Source organism: Macaca thibetana, chromosome 6 (assembly GCF_024542745.1).
Source record: "Macaca thibetana thibetana isolate TM-01 chromosome 6, ASM2454274v1, whole genome shotgun sequence".
NCBI classification, from domain to species: Eukaryota; Metazoa; Chordata; class Mammalia; order Primates; family Cercopithecidae; genus Macaca; species Macaca thibetana.
In genome coordinates, this window is record NC_065583.1 from 21,621,605 (window position 1) to 21,644,739 (window position 23,135).

Sequence of the window (23,135 nt, forward strand, 5' to 3'; positions counted from 1 at the left end):
GCTGAGGTGGGTGGATCACTTTGAAGCCAGGAGTTCAAGACCAGCTTGGCTAACATGGTGAAACTCTGTCTCTACTAAAAATACAAAAAAGTAGCCAGGTGTGGTGGTACATGCCTGTAATCCCAGCTACTCTGGAGGCTGAGGCAGGAGAATTGCTGGAGCCTGGGAGGCAGAGGTTGCAGTGAGCCAAGATCGCGCCACTGCACTCCAACCTGGGTGACAGAGCGAGACCCCGTCTCAAAAAAGAAAAAAAAATTGAGAACCACTGTCTAGCATAATGCTGGCTGCACAGGAAGCACTCAACACTCACTTCCAGACCATCCAGTATTCATACAACTTGTATGATTTTTCACGCATACATTTTTGGGAAAATTGGATGCCAGATTTAACACAGTTTCTTCTGAGGTTCACTTTGACCAAAAGGAAAAAAAAGATCAAAAGCTTTTAGGAACAGATCAGAAGAATCACATAGTCCTTAACACTGGGAGTATGACTGACTACTGCACGTCACTTACAGAATTATATGTGTAATTTACTTCCAAGATGAAACTTGCATGGCAATGCTTTTGACAGTCAAACCAGAGCAACTGCAAGCTTTTCACTAGCATCAACTGATGAGGAGAAAAATATTCTATCTTTGACACCTCTGGGTTCATGTAGTTGAAAAGAATATGGTTTTGTTCTGGGATTCATATACTACCATTCCTTGATGAAGCTATTTTAAGTTAAAAATACTAACATTTGGTCAAAAACAGATTTATAATTATCTACACAAACCTGGTGGGGCCCAAGACAGCTTGTAAGGTGGACTTTCTGAATTCTAGTACATGGTAGAATGGTCAACTCTTCAAGATAAATCTACAAGGCAACAAAAACTTTGGGCAGATTTGTGGAATCTGTTATGAGTAACCCTGCTTGAAACCAACACTGCTCCCAAAGCCAGAGAAGGCTTCTGCCTTAGTTGTCATTACGTGACAAAATTCACAACCCAACCCAGACCTAAGCACAGAAAGCTTTTATTACCACAGAGGAAATCAGGAAATGCTGGAGGCAGCCTCGTTAGCTGTGTGATCAGGGAGGGGACAGGCAGGCGGGAACCCGTCATCAGTCATGTCTGGGCAGTCTCCCAACCAACAGGTCTGTTTGGTTCAGGAGAGGCTTTTGCTGGGCTGTGTGTCTGTGTGGATAAGGAAGGTCAGCCTCGACAAATGGGCTTCTTCCTGGACATAGGACAGCCAGAACCGGGATACCAGCTACACAGACACCACCTTAAAATGGAAATCAAATTAGGTTCATTACATCAGGAAGTACATTTCACCCTGATCATAAAGGAGGGAAAAGGGAGCACTAGGCTCTACTGCATAGCCTTTCTTTTAGATAAGATGCTTTTAAAAGTTAAACATTGGCAGGGCCTTTCCCCTTGCTAACAGCAAGCAGCACACAATTCCAAGTCAGCTTGTAAAGCTATTGTTATCTTTGTTATCTGTTATTATTTGGATTTTGAACGAAATTGATGGAGTACGAGCCGGTAGAGGAATCCTGTTTGATCTGGAAATTTTCCGTGGAGAGCCCAAAAGGTCGGAGAACCAAGTTCCCAAGATCTTTTAATTTACCTGTAATGTAAAAGCAAAAACTCAAATGAATACAGGAATGAACAGAAGCAGGAAGGCACCAATTAATCTTGCCTTAGCACTGAGTACAAAATATAAAAGCATCTCTTTGCAGTTAAAGAAATGCCTACTTTTAATATGATGAAAGCTTCCAGGAGAGTTCCCAACCCCTCTTCCCCACTCAGCAGTGCAGTCACTTCAGTGCCGTCCACCCCAAGCCTGTGCTTCCATAGATGAGAGTGGAGTCCTGCTGGCTCTCTCTGGGAGATCAGAGCCTCCTGTCCTAACTGGCCAGTACTATCAAAGGACACAGGCTTCTGGGGTGAGTTCTGGGAAAACCAACTGCTGTTCCAGTGAGGCTCAAGGCACCCTGCCAAGCCAGGTCTGCCTGGTAGTGAGGGCAGAGGTCCCTCCAAGTCTCTTCTCTCTAGAATGACAGCAGCCACCTGCTAAATTTAATTCAACTCAGTCCATTTCCACTGAGCTTGGATTCATATTCAAGAGCTTCCTGCTTTCCTAAGCAAATCCTTAGCTTCTACATCAGACTAGCCATTTCTTAGAAATGGGATCTTGTTCATTTGCACAGCAACCTCAATAAGACCTCAATAGTCCACGCTCTTCTTCCCAAGTTTCAGGCTTTATTTACACATGACTTGAGTGAGATATATAAGTCAGGTGTGGTGGCTAACACCTGTAATCCCAGCACTTTGGGAGGTCGAGGTGGGTGGATCACTTGAGGTCAGGAGTTCGAGACCAGCCCGGCCAACATGGTGAAACCTTATCTCTACTAAAAATACAAAAATCAGCTGAGGGTGGTGGCATGTGCCTGTAGTCCTAGCTACTAGGGAGGCTGAGGCAGGACAATCGTTTGCACCCGGGAAGCAGAGGTTGCAGTGAGCTGAGATTGCGCCACTGCACTCCAGCCTGGGCGACAGAGTGAGACTCCGTCTCAAAAAAAAAAAAAAAAAAAAAAAAAGTCACGGTGTATAGCCGACGGTTCTTGCCAAGCGTGGTGACTCATGCCTGTAATCCCAGCACTTTTGGGAAGCTGACGCAAGAGGACGGTTTGAGCCCAGTAGTTCTAGACCAGCCCAAGCAACATGATGAGACGCTCATCTCTACAATTTTTTTTTTTTTTTAAAAACAAAAAACTAACAGTTCTTATGCTGTTTTAAGATATAAGGAACATTTGGAACTAGGAATGTTCCAGAAAATTTTGGCGGGGATGGGTGAATAAACAGTTTCAACCTTTTCTAAACTGCTTTAATTTTTCTTGCAGGTCTGCTTCCAGTGGAGGTGAGAATGGGGGTAGACGAAAAGAGAAATCCCTAATCATCAGAGGCACAGGCTCCTTCCCACTTCCTAGCAGCTTTTCTCACTCTGAGACCTCCCATCTTAGAGTAAAGCCCAGGTAAAGCACTTAAAGAATGCATGGCCTTGGCTGGGTACAGTGGCTCACACCAGTAATCCCAGCACTTTGGGAGGCTGAGGCAGGAGGATCACGTGAGTCTAGGAGTTTGAGACCAGCCTGAGCAACATAGGGAGACCCTGTATCTACAAAAATTTAAAAATTAGCTAGATGTGGGGGAACACGCCTGTTGTCACAGCTATGCAGAGGCTGAGGTAGGAGGACTGCTTGAGCCCAAGGAGTTCAGGGCTGCAGCGAGCCATGATCGTGCCATTGCACTCCAGCCTGGGTAACAGCAAAAAAGACGCATGGCCTTTACATTTTCCAGGCCTCCCTAATAACGCATGGTAAGAACTTTTAGTCTCAGGCTTAAGAACTAGCCCAAGGAAGCTCACCATGTCCAGAGAAAGGCCAACCCATCTTTGGATGAAAGAGTAAATTGAGAAAGCTCCCAGAACCTGGGATGGCCGTTCTCCAGGCAGGCCTCCGAAACCTAAACCTGGGACACACACGTTCAGTGCTGCTGCTTGTGTCAGGAAACCACCGGCACAAACCCTGGGTGCCTGCACACGGGAGCGGCACAGCCTCGGGCACATGTGTGTATAGGGAGGGGCTCACAATAAGCAAGAGTAAGACAGGGCAGCCTCAGGGCAACCTGAGTTAGCAACACCAACCAGGAACGCTGGCAGTTTGTCCTGGGGTTGGAAAAAGAGGACAGGGAAGGGGGGAAAAAAACCCATCAAAAGCAGCCCAATAAAATGTTGGTACTGGGAAATCCTTGGCTCTTGTGATACGGAGTGAGTGAAGTGAGAATGACTCTCAGGAGCCACTCACATCAGACTCTCGAGGAGGGGCAGTTCCATGGTGGAGAAGCCTCCGGTCCAGGCCTACTCTGGATGGTCCACTGAGCCCAGGGCCACTACATGGATGGAGGGATCATTGCAAGCTCATCTCCAGTGCCAGAAAAACAATTTAAAGTACAGACTGGAGATTTTACTTGGCATCTATTATGTGAGCCACTGGGATGTCAAGAATAAAAGTAGCTTCCATGCACAGCGATCACAGTCTAGTGGGGAGGCAGACCCAAAAGACTGAGGTGTGCCCAGAAGTGCTTTCTGACCTTGCAGGAGCACGAGGAAGCCTTTTCAGAAGGGGCCGCACGCCACAGTGCTCTAGGGGATGGGAATCGGTCCCGGGTGATGGCATGTCACCGTGCTCCAGCGATGGCAGTGTCCTCAGGCAGCAGTGGCTTGGCTTTAGGCTGGTCTGCACGAAAGGAGGTTTCCCTCTAGTGCAGAAAGCCCATTCCAAGCTAAGACTGCAAATACTCAAACTGCCAAAGAGAGGAAGAATTCTCTTTCCCAGGCTCTCACTTTGCCTAACTGGCTAAAGGGCCTGTCTGCCACAAGTCACCTCTGAACTTTTAGCTTGTGTGATTCTATGGTGTGGCAGTCATGAAGATGTACTTCTCCAAATGCAGGGGACACAGTGGCTGCACTCTAAAATCCATCAGCACGTTCCTGCAGAGGCCACCCTTCCCGCCTGCGGCTTCCAGCCAGCGCCTGAGCATGCGAGGGGCAGGCCAGGGACTCGTCTGAGGGGCAGCGCTGGCTCCCCAATGGCTTTGTTGAAACTTTCTCAACACCACACTCCAGTGGAAAACTCCCCCTCCCCCGCTCCTCCTCCTCCACAGGGGTCTGCCAGCTCTGCCAACATCCTCCAGCTCCCAGCCCCTCCCCCGCTCCTCCTCCTCCACAGGGGTCTGCCAGCTCTGCCAACATCCTCCAGCTCCCAGCCCCTCCTCCGCTCCTCCTCCTCCACAGGGGTCTGCCAGCTCTGCCAACATCCTCCAGCTCCCAGCCCCATATTCCCTTGCAGGTGTTTCCCCCAATAAATCTCTTGTACTTTTAATCCTATCTTGGCATCTGTTTTTTGGATGATCCAGACTAACACATAGATAATTATTCTTTTTCCTTCAATTCCAGTATCTCTGCCTTTATAACATTCCACATTAATTTCACCAACCATCACTTACAGGAAAAAAAAAAAAAGAAAAAAAAAAGAAAAGAAAACGCAAAATTCTGCTTTCTAAACAAGACTACATATATATAATACCTGGCAGGTAGCAGGTATGTAATAAAAGACACACAAATAGTCTCTGCATTAGAGAAGACCTAAGGTCACCTGATATAGATTAATTCAACCAACATGTACTCATTACATGTGTGTGGCACCTTGCTGTGTGTAGTAGAGATGCAGAGATACATGACATGGTCTATACACCAAAACAAGTTTAGAATTTGACAAGGAAGACAAGACACACACGCAAAACCAAATTCATGTGTAGCTGAGTTATAACATGCCATGAGAGTCAGGAAGGGGAAGATTCCTTCGGCTGGGGCAGGAAGAGAGGAAAGGGGTGGAGGAAAGAGAAGATTTGGTCTATCTTTGTCTAAGAGTTTGCACTTGAACCAGGCACCAAAGGCCATAGGACTGCAACCATATGAGACAGAGGTGGTGTCAGTGCAAGCCCAGTGTGCGCCAATGCACAGAGGTAGGTAGGCGAGCTGTGTGTCCAATGGGGCTGAAGCGGGGCAGGCAGGTGCCTCCCGCCAGGCCCTCCTGAGCCAGGCCCATCAGCCTACAGTTCCCATGCCACAGGAAGCCTCTGATGGCTTGAGAACTGAGTGTTCAGGGTTAGTAATCCTGTGGCAAAATGAAGAATGAACCAGAAAGGGAGACCCTGGGGGTGGTTCTGACAGAAAGTTAGGCCCACATTATGGGAAAGAGGCCATTTATTCACTGAACAAACATTAACATTTCTACAGTGCTTGGGTAGATGGGCTCTGAAGCCAGAGTGTGGTCAGTGGAACACAAAGAACAGGGCAAAACAGTATGGTAGAATCAACAAGTTTTAAGTGACTGAAAAATTTACTTTTTGCTGTTTGTGCCAATGACAGAGAAGCAACAGCATTCAGTAGAGCTCAGGCTCCTAAATATAAGCACACTCACACATTTTTCTGCCTGCAGTTTAAGAGTCAGGTTGGGTGCTCAGAGGCTAAAGCAGCTTCCTTGTATCCAAGTAGGATCATCTGCCAAACTAGCCTATCTGCCACACTTTCCACTGGTTGTCAAATTCTGTCTTCCTTATCTGGACACTAATCAATGAGGTTTCCTTGTTTCCACCTATAGCACAGGCGGCACCATCACTTGGCCTGAATATGTCCACATGTCCCTAACTATTAGGATCTCATCTATCAGACTAGATCCCATGGCAAAGAGAAGAGTACAAAACTACTCGTGCTTAGACCAGAATGTTTAGAAACAGGAATCAGAGTGCTTGCCACTGGATTCAGTTGATAAATATTAATTTCTCTGCCAAGTAGCATATCACAATAACCCAACTGATTTGTTATGCATAATTTCTCTTTGGAGATACTGACTGTGCACCAGGCAGTTTACCCTGAGCAAAACTAGGAATGCTGTGTTTTCATCTCCTTAAGATCACTCGGGCGTGGATTCGATGGAACAGCTCCTTTGGGACTTTCTTCTCTGTTTAGATGAAACAAATTGCATACAACTGAATCCTAATACCACATTTCCTCCTGTGAGGCAGGAAACTAAGGCATGCAGCTAACTCTAGCTTTTCTCTAAGCAAAAGGCAAATCAAGAGAGCCCAGGGTAGAAAGGATAAAATTCACGCCCAATTCAAATTCTTATACAGGCAGACTTCATTTTGTTGTGCTGTGCTTTTTTGTGCTTTACAGTTATTGTTTTTTTTCACAAACTGAAGACATGTGGTAATCCTGCATCGAGCAAGTTTGTCAGCACAATTTTCCCAATAGCACATACTCATTTTGTGTCTCTGTTTCATATTTTGGTAATTCTCATTTCAAACCTTTTCATTATTATTACATCTGTTATGGTCATCTGTAATCGATGATCTGTGAGGTTACTATTGTAATTGTTTTGGGGTGCCACGAACTGCACCTGCATAAGACAGCTAACTGAACTGATAAGTGCGGCGTATGTTCTGACTGTTCCTCTGACCAGCCATTCCCTCGTATCTCTCCCACTCCTCAGGCTTCCCTCTTCCCTAAGCCACAACAATATTGAAATTAGGTCAATTAATAATCCTGTAATGACCTTTAAGTGTTCAAGTAAAAGGAAGAGCCAGACTTTAACAAAATTAAAAGTGCTACTTCAATGAACACAGGAATAAGAAAGCAAAACAGCCTTATGGCTTATATGGAGAAAGTTCTAGGTGTCTGGATAGAAGATCAAACCAGCCACAACATTCCCTTAAGCCAGAGCCTTGGATTGCCACAGCAAGGCCCTAACTTTCTTCTGTCCTACCAAGGTTAAGTGAGGAAGCTGCTTTAAGGAAAGACGCTGTCTCCATAACATAAAAGAGAAAGGTGGAGCAGCAAAGGCTGATATAGAAGCTGCAAAAAGTTATCCAGAAGATCTAGCTAAGATCACTGATGAAGGTGGCTACACTAAACATGTTTTTAGTGTAGATGAAAGAGCACTATATTGAAAGAAGATGCCAGATAGGACTTTCATAGCAACAGGAGAGAACAATTCAATGCCTGGCTTCAAAGGACAGGCTGACTCTCTTGTTGGGCTAATGCAGCTGGTGACTTTAAGTTGAGGCCAGTGCTCATTTACCATTCCAAAAATCTTAGGGCCCTTAAGAATGATGCTAATCTACTCTGCCTGTGCTCTAGAAATGGAACAACATAGCCTGGATGACAGCACATCTATTTAGAGAATAATTTACTAAGCACTTTAAGCCCATTGTTGAGACCTACTGTTCAGAAAATATTATTATTTAAGAAATACACTTCATTGGCCGAGTTCAATGGCTCACGCCTGTAATCCCAGCATTTTGGGAGGCCGAGGCAGGTGGATCACGAGGTCAGGAGATCGAGACCATCCTTGCTAACACGGTGAAACCCTGTCTCTATTAAAAAACACAAAAAATTAGCCGGGCTTGGTGGCGGGCGCCTGTAGTCCCAGCTACTCGGGAGGCTGAGGCAGGAGAATGGCATGAATCCAGGAGGCGGAGATTGCAGTGAGCGCACCACTGCACTCCAGCCTGGGTGACAGAGCGAGACTCTGTCTCAAAAAAAAAAAATAAATAAATAAATAAAAAGAAAAAGAAAAAGAAATACGCTTCATATGGCTATGGCTGCTGAGATGGTCAAAATACCAACATTAACAGGAGTTTGAAAGAAGCTGATTTCACCCCTCATGGATGACTTTGAGGGGGTGAAGACTTCAGTGGAGGAAGTTGCTACAGATGTGGTGAGAATAACAAGATAACTAGAATTTGAGTGGAGCCTGAAGATGTGACTGAATTGCTACAATTTCATTATAAAACTTAAATGAATGAGGATTTGCTTGCTGTGGATGAGCAAAAAAAGTGGTTTCCTGAGATGGAATCTACTCCTGGTGACGATGTTGTGAACATTGTTGAAGTGACAACAAAGGATTTAGAATATTACATAAACTGGCTGGGCACAGTGGCTCACTCCTATAATCCCAGCACTTTGAGAGGCTGAGGCAGGCAGATCACTTGAGGTCAGGAGTTGGAGACCAGCCTGGCCAACATGGTGAAAACCTATTTCTACAAAAATAGAACAATTAGCCGGGCATGGTGGCATGTGTCTGTAATCCCAACTACTTGGGAGGCGGAGGCAGAAGAATTGTTTGAACCCAGGAGGCAGAGGTTGCAGTGAGCCAAGATTGTGCCACTGCACTCCAGCCTGGCGACAGAATGAGGCTCTGTGTCACAAAACAAAACAAAACAAAAAAACCCCCAAATATGACATAACCTTAGCTGATAAAGCAGCAGCAGGGTTTGAGAGGACTGAGTCCGATACTGGAAGAACTATTGTGGGTAAAATGCTATCAAATAGCACTGCATGCTACTGAGAAATCTTTCATGAAAGGAAGAATCAACTGATGTGGCAAACTTCCTTGCTATCTTATTTAAAGATACTGCCACAGACACTCCAGTGTTTAGCAACTACCACCTTGATCAGTCAGCAGCCATCCACGTGGAGGCAAGGCCCTCCAGCAGCAAAACGATTACAACTCCCTGAAGGCTGAGCTCATCATCAACATTTTTTAAGCAACTTTTTGATTTCCCAGTGCATACAGAAGTCACATTTATATAATACTATAGTATGCACTGGGAAATCAAAACATTCTTGTGACTCGCTTTATTGTGCTGGTCTGGAACTGAACCTGCAACATCTCTGAGGTACGCCTGTATTAGACCTTGGGTAAATTCGAGGGCTGAAAGAAGCCTTACCAAGAATTTTCAAAGGAGTGGGAACTATTCTCCTAAGAAGCCTCAGGATAGCAATTAGGAAATGAAGACAAAAGCAAAGCACTGAAAATCTACTGACATTCTCTACTAAGGGAACAACCAACCACAACAAGGAATTGGTTTCTTGTGGAATGTGGCCAGAGTACAAAATCCTGCAGGTGTACAGTCTGTAATGACAGGTATCAGGTAGAATAGTGTGAGAAATGTGGGGAGGTGGGGGGAAACCAGACTCTGGGTTCCTGTACCTACATGTGTGGCTTCAGCAGCTTTAAGAGGGGTGGTAACAAGTCAGTCTTTCTTGTGAGCCTCAGTGAGGGAGCTGATTCTAGGACCTTCTACTACTTGCAAAGCAGAAAGTACACGATGTCCAGGTATAGCCGGAAGAATATGCTGAACTTGGCAATGACATGTTAATTCTATCTCCGCATGTAGCTCTTGAATGTGGCACTCATACAAGATGATATATATATATATTTTTCTTTTGAGACAGGGTTTCACTCTGTTGCCCAGACTGGCATGCAGTGGTGCCATCACAGCTCACTGCCGCTTTGACCGCCTGGGCTCAAGGAATCCTCCCAACTTAGCCTCCCAAGTGTGAGACTACAGGCACATGCTACACGCCAGGCTAATTTTTTATTTTTTTTTGTAGAGACAGGGTCTTGCTATATGCTGCCTAGGCTGGTCTTGATCTCCCAAGCTCAAGGGATCTTCTTACATAGGTCTCCCAATGTGCTAGGATTATAGGCATGAGCCACCATGCCAGGCTCCAGATGGTATTCTTAATTCAGTTCACAATGTGCCCTCATCAGATTGCTAGTGGCCAGGAGTGAACAAATGAGTGACTTTAGGAATCAGGAGACCAGGAATATGTCCTAGAAAGTGAAGGTATGAGTGGAAAACCTGGGTTGGATACGAACAAGGCCCACATGTGTACCAGAGTGGCCAGGGCAGGGGCAGCAGCAGGTGCTGGTGAAAGGAAGGTGGATTACTGGGGCAATGCCCTGTCTTTGTGTCTATGGTTTCTTTGAGGGAAGTAGGTAAGTTTCAAGTGGCTGCTCTAGGTCAAGGTGGGGATAGGCACCTGGCAGCTCTTGGTTAAGGCAGGAAGAGCAGCATCTCATGGAATGGTCAGAACACAAGCCATACTTGTGTTCTGGGACCTACTCCCTACCCAGGACCTGGGGCAAGGGAAGCTTGGTATCCCCCGCACACCCAGTAAGTGGTAATGTAACTGACTCTATTCCTCCAGTGGCAACTTGTCCAAATAGAGAGCTGAGATCTGAAGTCTAGTGAATTGGAAGACCACACATTCTGAAATGTCTGCTTTCTAGTTTTTCTCTGCTGCAGCTACAACAGAAAGAAGAAAAGATAAAACTCAGTGCCATGGCTGCTTTTGCTCAGGAGGTGTCTCTCGGAGCAGAGCTGAATGCCCCTCTTAGCCATGCCCTCCTTTGGCCTTTAACTCCTCACCTGAGCTGCCTCTACATTCCGTCTCTCAACTCATCAGGGCCATTAAAGTTGAGTGTGCATCAGAAACACTTGAGGGGTTAAAACTAGATTGCTGAGTTCCATCCTAAATCTCTGATTCAGTAGGTCTGGGGTAGGGCCTGATATCATGCATTTTTGGCAGGTCCTTAGGTACTGATGTTCTGGGCACCATATTTGAGCTGCAGCCCCAAAAGGTTAACTTGCTTTGCAACTGGTGATTAGAATGTTGATGAGAGGGCGTATATTAAAAAATGAATTGTAAACACTCATCTCTAGTGATTAGAGGGATAAAGCTGCCTGGGTAGAGCTTCCCCGTTAGATAATGTGAAAAGTAGCCCACGCAGTCTGTTACTTTTTGGAGAAAGTAGATGACTCTATCTGCTACCTCATAGTTCAATAAACTGAGATGACAGATCAAGGAAGAACCAAAAATATGTACATACAGATTTTATTGACAATTTCACTTGCTTGAAAGACTTCTTGGCTGGGCCAGCAAACAGGATAAAATAACTTGCAAATGATGACAGATGTCTTTACCCTATATCCTTTTCTATTTGGAATCAAAGTTTGTTTGGAGACCTGTAGCATCATCCCAGTATAAATCTCTTGCCCTCTCAGCATGGCTGCCAAAAAGAATGACTCATGTGCAAAGAACTAACCCCCAGGAAGGCACTCCTCCCATAAGGTGACACAGCCACACTTCTCAAGGGACTCCTGAGGGCAGAGCAGTAACATGGGGCATTTGTCCTAAGAATCTTACAGTTGAGCAGAGGAGCTTCAGGGTTGCTGAAAGTGTCTCGTCAGTTTTACTTTTAAATGTTTTTTTTTTTTTTTAAACTATTTACCTATGTGAGCAAAAAATTTAATACTGTAAAATTGAAACAATGAAATATACCCATAAAGGCTTAGATATACTCATAAAGGCTGTGTCTGCCATATGAAACCTGACTTCAGATCTTTATGTTCCTCAAACTAACCTGATTATTCTGATTATAAATGCTATACCATACATTTGAATTTATATAAAACATTATTTTTTGTTTTTTCTATATTGTGGTTTCACATGAGATTTTTCTTTTCTTTTTTTGGTTTTGAGAAAGGGTTTTGGCTCTGTTGCCCAGGGTGGTACCATCATAACACTGCAGACTTGACCTCCTGGACTAAGGCAATCCACCTCAGCCTCCCAAGAAGCTGGGACCACAGTCTTGTGCTACCACGCCTGGCTAATTTTTAAAGTTTTTGCAGAGATGGCGGTCTCGCCATGTTGCCTAGGCTGGTCTCAAACTGCTGGGCTCAAGCAATCCTCCCACCTTGGCCTCCCAAAATGTTGGGATTACAGGCATGAGCTACTGTACCCAGCCAACTTGTTATCCAGCTATTTAAGAAAACTGTGAAATCATTACATCAGAGAAAAAGCAAATAAAGCATCAATGACTAGTTGCTCAAAAATGCTGTGAGCCTCCTGGGATGCTGTGTGCAGGGTTTCTATTTCCATCTCATCACACTATCAACCACATATACCCTTAAGTTCTTTTAAACCTTACATTCCTTGGTTATTATGGCTGTGAGGCTAATTATCCCAGAGAAAAGGACAAACAAACAAACAAAAAAAAACAACCCAAAAAAACAAAACCCAACCCCCCACTCCAGCTGCTGACCACTTTCCTCAAGTGATCGTCTTGATGCTATCATGATCATCTTCTGCAAGGCCTGTGCCACTAGGACTAATGGCCACCCTGGGTCTCCTGTTCTAAAGATTATAAATGACACGCTAGAAAGGGCAAAGCAAATAATTGTTCTACCCACTAATAACGCCTATCAGGACTTTTTTCTCAAGGAGTACATAGCTCTTCTTTCTAATGAAAACGAAATTACAGATATGGAAGAAAAAACAAGTTAAAGAATACTGAACAAATCTAAATAAAAACCCATTTTGTACTACTAAAGGTGATCTACAGATTCAATGTAATCCCTGTCAAAACACCAATGACATTCTTCACGGAAATAGAAAAACCCTAAAATTTGCATGGAACCACAAAAGACCCTGAAAGCTAAAGTGATACTGAATAAAAAGAACAAAAGCTGTAATAGGCATCACACTACCTGATTTTATAATTTTCTTTTTTTAAAGACAGGGTCTCACTCTGTCACCTAGGCTTGAGTGCAGTGGCATCATTGTGGCTCAATGAAGTCTCAGCCTCCTGGGCTCAAGTGATCCTCCCACATTAGCCTCCTAAGTAGCTGGGACTACAGGTGCACACCAGCACATCTGGCTAATTTTTGTAGCGACAGGATTTTGCCATGTTACCCAGGCTGGTCTCGAACTCTTGGGCTCAGCCTCCCACCAAATTGCTGGGATTACAGGTGTGATCACACCCAGCCCACACTACCTGATTTAAAAAATGTTTAACTGCTTATTCTCCATAGAAGTCATCATTTTAACAGGAACTAGCATAAAGATCATGCAGTCCACTGTGAAAAGCTTGCTCGGAACTGCTAAGTGATATTAATTTGCATTCAGAATGTCTAGCCTCCAGGGATCTCACAGAACATGAACCAAAGTTACCTCATCTGTAACAAGGAGGAAGAACACCAGAAAAGCTCTTGTGGGGGCTGAAATTCCATGTAAAGAGTGATTTCTCTCTTCTAGGTTATCTACTGTGGGGTTAACACCTAGAGCAGAGCAGTATCTTATTCATGATTTCTATACTCATTAAGGGAAAAGAATCTAGCCATTCAAACTACACATGTGTAACAACACACATTATTTACAAAGCAACTTAAATTGGTTAAGTCTAATGACAGGTGAATTCATTTTAGAAGCAACTGAGGGAATGAATTCAATTTGAATTTTTTCAAATGAAGAGAATGACGTAAGAAACACTCAAAGCCTTGGAGACAGAAAATTCTGGTGCATTAGAATTTATAAAGACAAGGACAAATGGAAGTTTTAATTCCATCTGGAACAAACAGTAGGCAGTAAGATTCAGTTTGCACCAGTACCTTCACTGGACTGGCTTTAAAAAAACGGACTAAGAGACCAAAGCCTTCCAGATCCACTATGGCCATTCACAAGGTCAACTTTTTTAGCAAGAAATTCAAATACTAAATGCAAATACTTTTTTTTTTTTTTTTTTTTTTTTTTTTTTTGCTAAAATAGAGCATCATTGTTAGTAAAAATAGGTAAGAAAAATTTTGCTCTTTTCCCTCTTCTCTTTTTTGAGCCAGGGTCATGCTCTGTTGCCCAGTGAAGAGTGTGGTGGCACCATCATCGCTCACTGTAGCCTTGAACCCTCGGGCTCAACTGATCCTCCCATGTAGCTGGGACTATGGGCAGGCACGTGCCTGGCTAATTTTTTCTAGAGATGGGGTTTCACCATGTGGCCTAGGCTGGCCTCGAACTCCTGGGCTCAAGCAATCCTCCTAACTTGGCCTCCTAAAGTACTGGGATCACAGGAGCCACTCTGCCCGGCCAAGTTTAATTAAATAAGTAAATTAAGGGAAAAGCTCCCCCATCCCCCACCCTTTTTTGGAAAATCTGGGGAGGGCTCCAGAGCTATCCCGAGTCTGAAGTAGCAATCTTTACAGTCTCCAGCCGGCAGGGGCCAGAAGACTCTGGATAGTCTAGGTTAATGGCCTCCTCTCAATCGACTTGGCTATCAGAATGATCCTTTGGGAAATTTGTTCCCATTCGCTGGATACTGATGTCTGAAGGCCATAAATGCCAGGCAGGCCCAATTTTATTTATTTATTTATTATTTTTTAGATGGAGTCTCGCTGTCTCCCAGGCTGGAGTGCAGTGGAGCGATCTCGGCTCACTGCAAGCTCCGCCTCCCGGGTTCACACCATTTTCCTGCCTCAGCCTCCTGAGCAGCTGGGACTACAGGTGCCCGCCACTACGCCCGGCTAATTTTTTGTATTTTTAGTAGAGACAGGGTTTCACCGTGTTAGCCAGGATGGTCTTGATCTCCTGACCTCTTGATCCGCCCCCCTCAACCTCCCAAAGTGCTGGGATTACAGGCGTGAGTGCCCAATTTATTTTAAATGATTTTTCCTTTAGGGCCACATGATTGCAATTTATTAAACGTAATTCAAATAACAGATTTAGAAAATACTCATAAAGGAAAATACATGGCAGATCCTGACCAGCGAAATATCAGACAGGTTACAAGTGGAATAGACTTAAGTCTGTGTTCAGGAGCCCTCACTCCTCTTACTCAAGCAGATCGTTCGTGGGAGGTTCTCTGATTCCAGCTCTAAAATGCTTTGGCAAATACGAGAAATAACTAAACATGGATCAAATGAATCCATTTGCCCTACCCCTACCCCCAGTCTTTTTTCTCTTTACTCCTAATTCCTGTCCTCTCATGTGTTCTCAAACACTAAAGGGACTTTGAGTGCCATTTTCTAAATAAAAATTCTCATGATCTTGACTGCATCCTAATGAACCTCAAGGAGTGATGAGTCAATGAAGAAACTCAACGGTTTTTATGTAATTGTTATCTGAAATCGAGGTTGGTGGTATCCTAGGATTTTTAATTCCATTTAAGCATAATCCCAGGGAACTGAATTATGCTTAAATTCTTGCAGGCAAGAACAATTCCCAAGAAAATAAAAAAGGAAATCTGGTTTCCGAAAAAGCCAATATCCTCTCTCAGCCATGCTGCCCCTTCTGGGGTCAAAATAACTGAGAAGTCAGTAGCCCTGTGGTACTGCAGCCCACAGTAAAGGCAGAGTCGGAAACTTTTTCTAACTGTTGTGTCCTCCTCTAGTATTCACTATGTCCCCATCCTAGGTTCCTAGCTGTTTATGATCAAGTGAAAGTAAGAAGTAAGCTTACCTAACATCTCTTCTTTTAGTCTTTCATTACGTTCTTCAATTTGCTTAGGTAATCTCTGAGGAAAAGAAGAGAAACAAGGGTTGGTAAAAAAAAAAAAATCCTTTGCCTTTATTTTGAATTTGAGAAACACGAGAATCCTAATGTGGAAATAAGATCAAATTGAGCATTATGTCTACGATCCTATTAAATAAAGGGGGAAAAAAACCCCCCAGTATTTATGTTTGTGGGTGTGTTACATAAAGACAGAAGTTCTGTTTGGGCCAGGTGCAGGGACTCCTGCCCTTATTCCCAGCACTTTTGGAGGCCGAGTTGGGAGGATCGCTTGAGTTCAGGAGTTTGAGACCACCTTGGGCAACATGGCAAAGTGCCATCTCTACAGGAAATACAAAAATCAGCTGGGTGCGGTGGCATGTGTCTGTAGTCGCAGCTGAGGCTGAGGCGGGAGTGCTGCTCGAATCTGGGAGGTCGAGGGTGCAGTGAGCCATGACTGTGCCACTGCTCTCCAGCGTGGGTGACAGAGACCCTGTCTCAAAAAAAAAAAAAAAAAAAAAAGTTTTGTTTGGCTCTATTTCCAGGTCTTAACAGAAAGCCTACACTAAAGGAGGGCATCAATACAAATTTAACAAATAAATATATACAGGAAAAAAGTCTGAAAGGATACATATCAGATGTTTACAGTGCTATATTTGTATTTTTAACTTTTTTTATTCATTTGTATTTTTCTTTTTTTTTAAGACAGTCTCACACTGTCACCCAGACTGGAGTGCAGTGGTGCAATCTCAGCTCACTGCAACCTCCACCCGCCAGGTTCAAGCAATTCTCCTGCCTCAGCCTCTTGAGTAGCTGAGATTACAGGCATGTGCCACCACGCCCAGCTAATTTTGTATTTTTAGTAGAGACAGGGTTTCTCCATGTTGGTCAGGCTGGTCTCGAACTCCTGATCTCAGGTGATCTGCCCTCCTCGGCCTCCCAAAGTGCTGGGATTACAGGCGTGGGCCACCGCACCCAGCCTGTTTGTTTAAGAGACAAGGTCTTACTCTGTTGCCCATGATGGAATGCAGTGATGTAGTCATAGCTCGCCGCAGCCTCCAACTTCTAGGCTCAATGATCCTCTCTGTCGCCCACGCTGCAGTGCAGTGGCATGATCTCAGCTCTCTGCAACCTCTGCCTTCTGGGTTCAAGCAATTCTCCTGCCTCAGCCTCCCGAGTAGCTAGGACTACAGGTGTGTACAACCGCACGCAGCTAATTTTTTGTATTTTCAGAAGAGATGGGGTTTTGTGTCTCGAGCTGGTCTCGAGCCCCTGGCCTCAAGTGATCTCTCCTCCTCGGCCTCCTGCAGTGCTGGGATTACAGGCATGAGCCACGCCTGGCCTCCTATATATCTTGATAAGCTCCTCAAAAGCACAGAAATGGAATTTAACCGAGTCTGAAAGGATTATTTAGGACTCACTGGGCAGCAACACAAAGAACAGAAGGAAAAATATTTAAAAAAATTTAGGTTTTACCATACAAGCCTCTCTTGCTTGATGTACTGATGGATCTTTTTCTAATATAGATTTATAGTCTTCCAGGGCTTCATCTAGCTTGTCCGTCTTCTCATACAACTCCGCTCTCCTCAATATTGCCCTGATATAGCTGGGGTTTAACTGAATTGCTGTAAGAAGAGAAGAAATAATTTTTATCACAAAGAAAAAGGGCCTACATATCTTTGGCTATATCGGATTCCTTCATCAATCATCCTCCAAGGGTACGAAAGGAAGAGTCATTTGTCAAGTGCATACCTGATGCTTGAAAACTTTTTCCACAAAGAGCAAGACAGTAAAGACTGTAGGCTTTGTGGGCCAGACAGACCCTCTGTGTCGCAACTCCTCGGTGATGCTATTGTAGCACGACCGTAGGCACACATAGTACGTAAACAAAAAAGGGTGGGTGTGTTCCAATAAACTATTTATGGACACTAAAATTTAAGTTTACATACTTTTCACATTATCATGAAATATTTTTCTTTTGCTTTCCAATCATTTACAACTGTAAAAACCATTCTTATCTTTTAGGCTATCAAAAACAGGTGGCAGGCTGGATTTGGCTTGTGGCTGTAGTTTGCCATATCCTGGTCTATACTCCAAGTCCTGGTTTTTGCCCACTTGTCATTTACCCAGTCCAGGACAGGCCAGAACACAGAGTTCAAGTGAAAGAGTGAGAGAGATTTTTTTTTTTTTAGACGGAGTCTCGCTCTGTCGCCCAGGCTAGAGTGCAGTGGTGTGATTTTGGCTCACTACAACCTCCCCCTCCCAGGTTCAAGCGATTCTCCTACCTCAGCTTCCCATGCAGCTGGGATTACAGGCATGCGCCACCACGCCTGGCTAATTTTTGTATTTTTAGTAGAGATGGGGTTTCACCATGTTGGCCAGGCTGGGTGAGAGACAATTTGAAGATACAAATTAAAGAGTTAAGGGAAACCAGTCTGGTGGCAGAGTTTATCATTCTCTTTTTTCTAGGTCTTGAGTACTAAGATTACATTTCTAGTTAAATCCTCACTGTTCCTTCAACCCTCAAACTACTGCTCCAGCACTATGAGGTGGCTGATGCACAGTTTCTTTACCTTCATCCAGCATCAGCTGCCCTTCTAATAATCCTTTGCTATGTTTTGGTTCAACATACCGCATTTCTTCTCATTTCTTCCGAGCTGTTTCTTTTTCTATTAGAAAGCAGTGCTGGCCAGCGGTGGTGGCTCACGCCCATAATCCCAGCACTTTGGGAGGCTGAGGCAGACAGGTTAGTTGGGGTCAGGACTTTGAGACCACCAGCCTAGCAACCTGGCGAAATCCCATCGCTACTAAAAATACAAAAATTAGCTGGGTGGGCCTGCAATCCCAGCTATTCGATTGGCTTAGGCATAAGAATCACTTGAACCCAGGAGGCGGAGGCTGTAATGAGTGGAGACTGCATCACTGCACTCCAGCCCCGGCAACAGAGCGATAATACTGTCTCAAAAACAAAAACAAACAAACAAAAACAAACAAACAAAAAAACCCCAATGTCTTGGCTCTAGAACTTTTTTCTTTTCTCATAATCTATCCTTAATTTTAAAATTCATGCTTCCTGGTATATGTCTGGGCTATAGTGGTAAACAAGACAGACACAGTCCTTGTTCTCAATGAAGCCTTATGCTATTCTAGTAGGCAAGAGTAGACAGGTATATACTTTCAATAGTCATAGTACTAAAATGAAAAATAAAACAAGGTCATGTAAATGCAAGTGAAGCGAGAAATGAGGTAACTTCAGAAAGTGGTCTCAGAATATGAAGAGGGACTATGTGAGACAGGCCAGCCACGTCAAAGGCTAAGGAGGAGTGTGCCAGGAAGAGGGACCAACAAGAATAACTCTGGCATGTTACCAGGCTGGGGACCAGAGGTTGAAATGTGAGGCCATGGAGGACCTTCTTGGCCAGCGAAAGGAGTTTGGACTTTTTCCTGAGTGTGATGAGAAGCCACTGGAAAGTTTTCAAGCAAGCTTCAGACATTGTCTGATTTACATTTTTGAAGGACTGCTTTGGCCGTAGTGTGGGGGTTGGGGCAAGACTGAAAGCTGTGAGATCAGCTGGAAAGCTAATGCAGTGGTCCAGATGAGAGAAGATGTTGGCTTGGTCTAAGCTGGAAATAGTAGAGATGGAAAAGAGCAGCTGGATTAGATTGTCTTTAAATCTGAGCCCACGGAACTTGCTAATTAATTAATTAGCCATGTGGCATGAAAGAACAATCAGGGATGACTCCCAGGGTTTAACTTAAGCAAGGGAATGGATGGTAATGCCATTTATTAGAATGGAAAAAATGAACTGCAAGTTCTGTGTGTGTATGGGGGCTGGGCACGTTAAATCTGAGGTGCCTACCAGACATCCAAGCAGAAAGAACAACTTTGCAGTGGGATACAGGACACTAGACTACAGGGCAGAAGTCAGAGCTGAAGACAGAAACTCTGCCATACAGATGGCATGTATTTATTAGTTTTATATTTAAAAATTCATTAATTTTGGCTTTTATCTTTATGTAAATACTCCTTTTGTTTCCCTTAATTGCATTTTTGTTGCTCCAATTTCTTTTTTTTTAGATGGAATCTTGCTCTGTCACCCAGGCTGGAGTGTAATGGGACGATCTCGGCTCACTGCAACCTCCACCTCCCGGGTTCAAGTGATTCTCCTGCCTCAGCCTCCTGAGTAGCTAGGATTACAGGCATGCGCCACCATGCCCGGCTAATTTTTGTATTTTTAGTAGAGACAGGGTTTCACCATAATGATTAGGCTGGTCTTGAACTCCTGACCTCGTGATTCACCAGCCTCAGCCTCCCAAAGTGTTGGGATTACATGCGTGAGCCACTGTGCCTGGCCTGTTGCTCTGATTTCTTAGGTTAAATAATCCATGCATTTTCCTTGTCAATTTAACTTTTAAAACAACAAATAAAAATTGTGTATATTTATGGTATATAACATAAACATAACATAATGTGTTTTTGAAATACACACACAAGGTGGAATGGCTACATTGTGCTAATTTATAGATAGTATTTAAAGCTTCAGAACTGAATGAGATCACTTAGGGAGAAAATACCTAGGGAAAACAAGAGAAGAGGGTCCCATGCTGGACTAAGATCTAGAGACTTCCAAAATGTTGAGGTTGACATAAAAGCTAACAAAGGAGAGTAAGAAGGAACAGCCAACAAAGCAGGGAAAAAACAAATAGACTTCATTAAAATTAAGAGAGAGAATTTTAAAGGAGAAAGGAATGATAAACTGTATTAAATGCAGGTAAGGTCAAGTAAAGTTAGGCTAGAGAAGCAACTACTAAATTGAGCAAGATGAAACTGTTGATGACCTTTACAAGATGGGTTTCAATGGCATAGATAAAACAAATGCTCCATGGAAGTGAAGTAAGGAGAAAATGGAAGACTAAGTAGAGACAGCCAAGTATAGACAATTATTTCAATGAAAGGGATCAGATAAATGGTATAGCAATTGAAGGGGAATATTGGGTCAGGAGAAGGTTTTCTGAAAGAACCCCAAACCTTGAGCTGGGCGCAGTGGCTCACCCCTGTAATCCCAGCACTTTGGGAGGCCAAGGTGGGCAGATCATGAGGTCAGGAGTTCGAGATGAGCCTGGCCAATATGGTGAAACCCCATCTCTACCAAAAATACAAAAATTAGCCGGGCGTGGTGGCATGTGCCTGTAGTCTCAGCTACTCAGGAGGCCGAGGCAGAAGAATCGCCTCCTGGGAGGCGGAGGTTGCAGGGAGCCGACATGGCACTGCTGCACTCCATCCTAGGCGACTGAGCGAGACTCTGTCTGAAAAAGTAAAATAAAAAATAAAAGATAAAAATGTTAGCTGGGTGTGGTGGCGTGCACCTGTAGTCCCAGCTACTTAGGAGACTGAGGTGAGAATGAACTTAAACTTTATGTCAAGGATGAAAACCCTGGAGCTCCAATATGACCTCAGAAATAAGCTCTTTGCCAAGGTTTATCAATTGAGAGAGGGGAGAGAGACAGAGACAGAGACAAAGACAGAGAGAGAGAGAGAGAGAGAGAGAGAGAGAGAGAGAGTGTGTGTGTGTGTGTGTGTGTGTGTGTGTGTGTGGAGGGTGGGGGATGTCGGGGGCTCTCGATACAAACAAACCATATTGATATAAATGTAATTTGCCTATGAATACAATGCATGTATCCATAACGACCATGTCTAACCACATAAATATTAGTTTAAGCAAATCCAAAAACAAATGTGGAAAACACTTTCGCTGGAAAGCACTTTCTTCTCCTTTCCCTCATTTTCTAGGCAAGGCTCCTACACTTCGGGCTGCAGCTGGAAGTAAACTGTTTCATATGGAAATGAACTATTTCTAACAATATACCATGCTAATCACGCTTACAAGGCATTTTTTCACCATTTGGTTACAGAGAAAGAAGCTCTGAAAACCAGCAGCTTGTTCCTAATTTAAACTTCTCAAACCCACACATCCTCACATAAAGGAAATAGGTTAAATAACTTCTTCCAAACAAAACAGTACATTCAGAATTAGTTCCAGTCCAACTTGGTAACAGATCAGAAGTGGTCTTCTATATTATAATATAGAAACAGTTTCAGACACTATAAGGAAATACAAAATATAAAGAAAAGAAAGCCAGTAGAGAGGGCAGCAAATTAATTAAATAAAAAAATAGGAGTGTCAGAGGCATTTGAATCAGAGTGGCTCCATCTTGAATAGGGGCTAGGTAAAATAAGGCTGAGCCCTACTGGGCTGCATTCCCAGGAGGTTAAGGCATTCTTAATCACAGGATGAGAGAGAAGGTTGGCACAAGATACAGGTCACAAAGACCCTGCTGACAGAACAGGATGCAGTAAAGAGGCTGGCCAAAACCCACCAAAGCCAAGATGGCGATTGAAGTGACCTCTGGTCATCCTCACTGCTTCCTATATGCAAATTATAATGCATTAACATGCTAAAACACATTCCCTCCAGCACCACGATAGTTTACAAATGCCATGGCAACATTCAGAAGTTACCCTATATATTCTAAAAAGGGACCCCCAGTTCTGGAAAATCTCTGCCCCATTCTTGGAAATCTCATGAGTAATCCACCCCTTGCTTAGCATATAATCAAGAAATAACTGTAAGTATACTTCACTGAGCAGCCCACACTGACTGCTGCTCTGCCTATGGAGTAGCCCTTCTTTTGTTTCTTTATTTCTCTAATAAACTTGCTTTTTCACTTTATGGTCTTGCCCTGAATTATTTCTTGTGAGAGGTCCAAGAATCCTCTCTTGGGGTCTGGATCAGGATCCCTTTTTGGTAACAGCAGGGGAATACACGCTTAGTGTAAGAGGGGATCTAGATAACATATAAGGTTCTCTTCCACTCTATAATTCTCCCAGAAACTATTACCCAAAGAAGAAAAACTAAAAAAATAGAAAACACAAAAATAGTGATTTGCTAGAAAAACTTCTGAGACTAAGCTGCAAGACAAAGTGATAATGTGTATTCTCCACATGAAGTTGGTTAGAGGCAAGACACCAGTCTGGCCTGTCAGGCAATTTTTGAAAAACAAAACAAAACCCCCCAAAACACAAAAAAACTGTAGTGACCCTATGTCTGAGGTGTCGCTATAGAAGTTAGTGGGATGATAAGATCTTAATAGAACTTAGGTATCATATAGCAAAGGCTTGATTCATTGTGAATATGAAAGGGTAAAAAAAATGATGTGAAGTAGGTTTGGAAGAATTATGACACCCGAAAAGACTATCAATTCACTAACAGAAACTGTCCCCCATCACAGTTGTCCCCCTTCTCAAAATACACAGATCCAAATGCTCTAACAGCAGCTATGATCTTCAATTTGAATCTCAACAGAAAGTAATTACAGGAGGTAAATTCTATTCCATGAGTTCTGTTGCCAAGATAGCAC

The 23,135-nt window shown here is 43.7% G+C and overlaps 2 protein-coding genes across 3 annotated transcripts in view; one reads left to right on the plus strand and one right to left on the minus strand.

The window, feature by feature from the left end:
• Positions 1-5,325, plus strand: part of PWWP2A (PWWP domain containing 2A) — a 64,819-nt gene extending 59,494 nt beyond the window's left edge. The window contains exons 3-4 of the transcript XR_007726696.1: positions 2,890-3,021; positions 4,499-5,325. The gene's annotated coding sequence lies outside the window, so the exon portion shown is untranslated. The remainder of the gene's footprint in view (positions 1-2,889; positions 3,022-4,498) is intronic.
• The window catches only part of TTC1 (tetratricopeptide repeat domain 1), a 561,082-nt gene continuing 538,947 nt past the window's right edge, over positions 1,001-23,135 (minus strand). For both annotated transcript variants that reach the window (XM_050794822.1, XM_050794821.1), the window contains 3 exons: positions 17,193-17,341; positions 15,687-15,741; positions 1,001-1,613 (listed from right to left, as the gene is read on the minus strand). In XM_050794822.1, the coding sequence (XP_050650779.1) occupies positions 1,480-1,613; positions 15,687-15,741; positions 17,193-17,341 (338 nt within the window). In that variant the 3' untranslated portion in view covers positions 1,001-1,479. The remainder of the gene's footprint in view (positions 1,614-15,686; positions 15,742-17,192; positions 17,342-23,135) is intronic.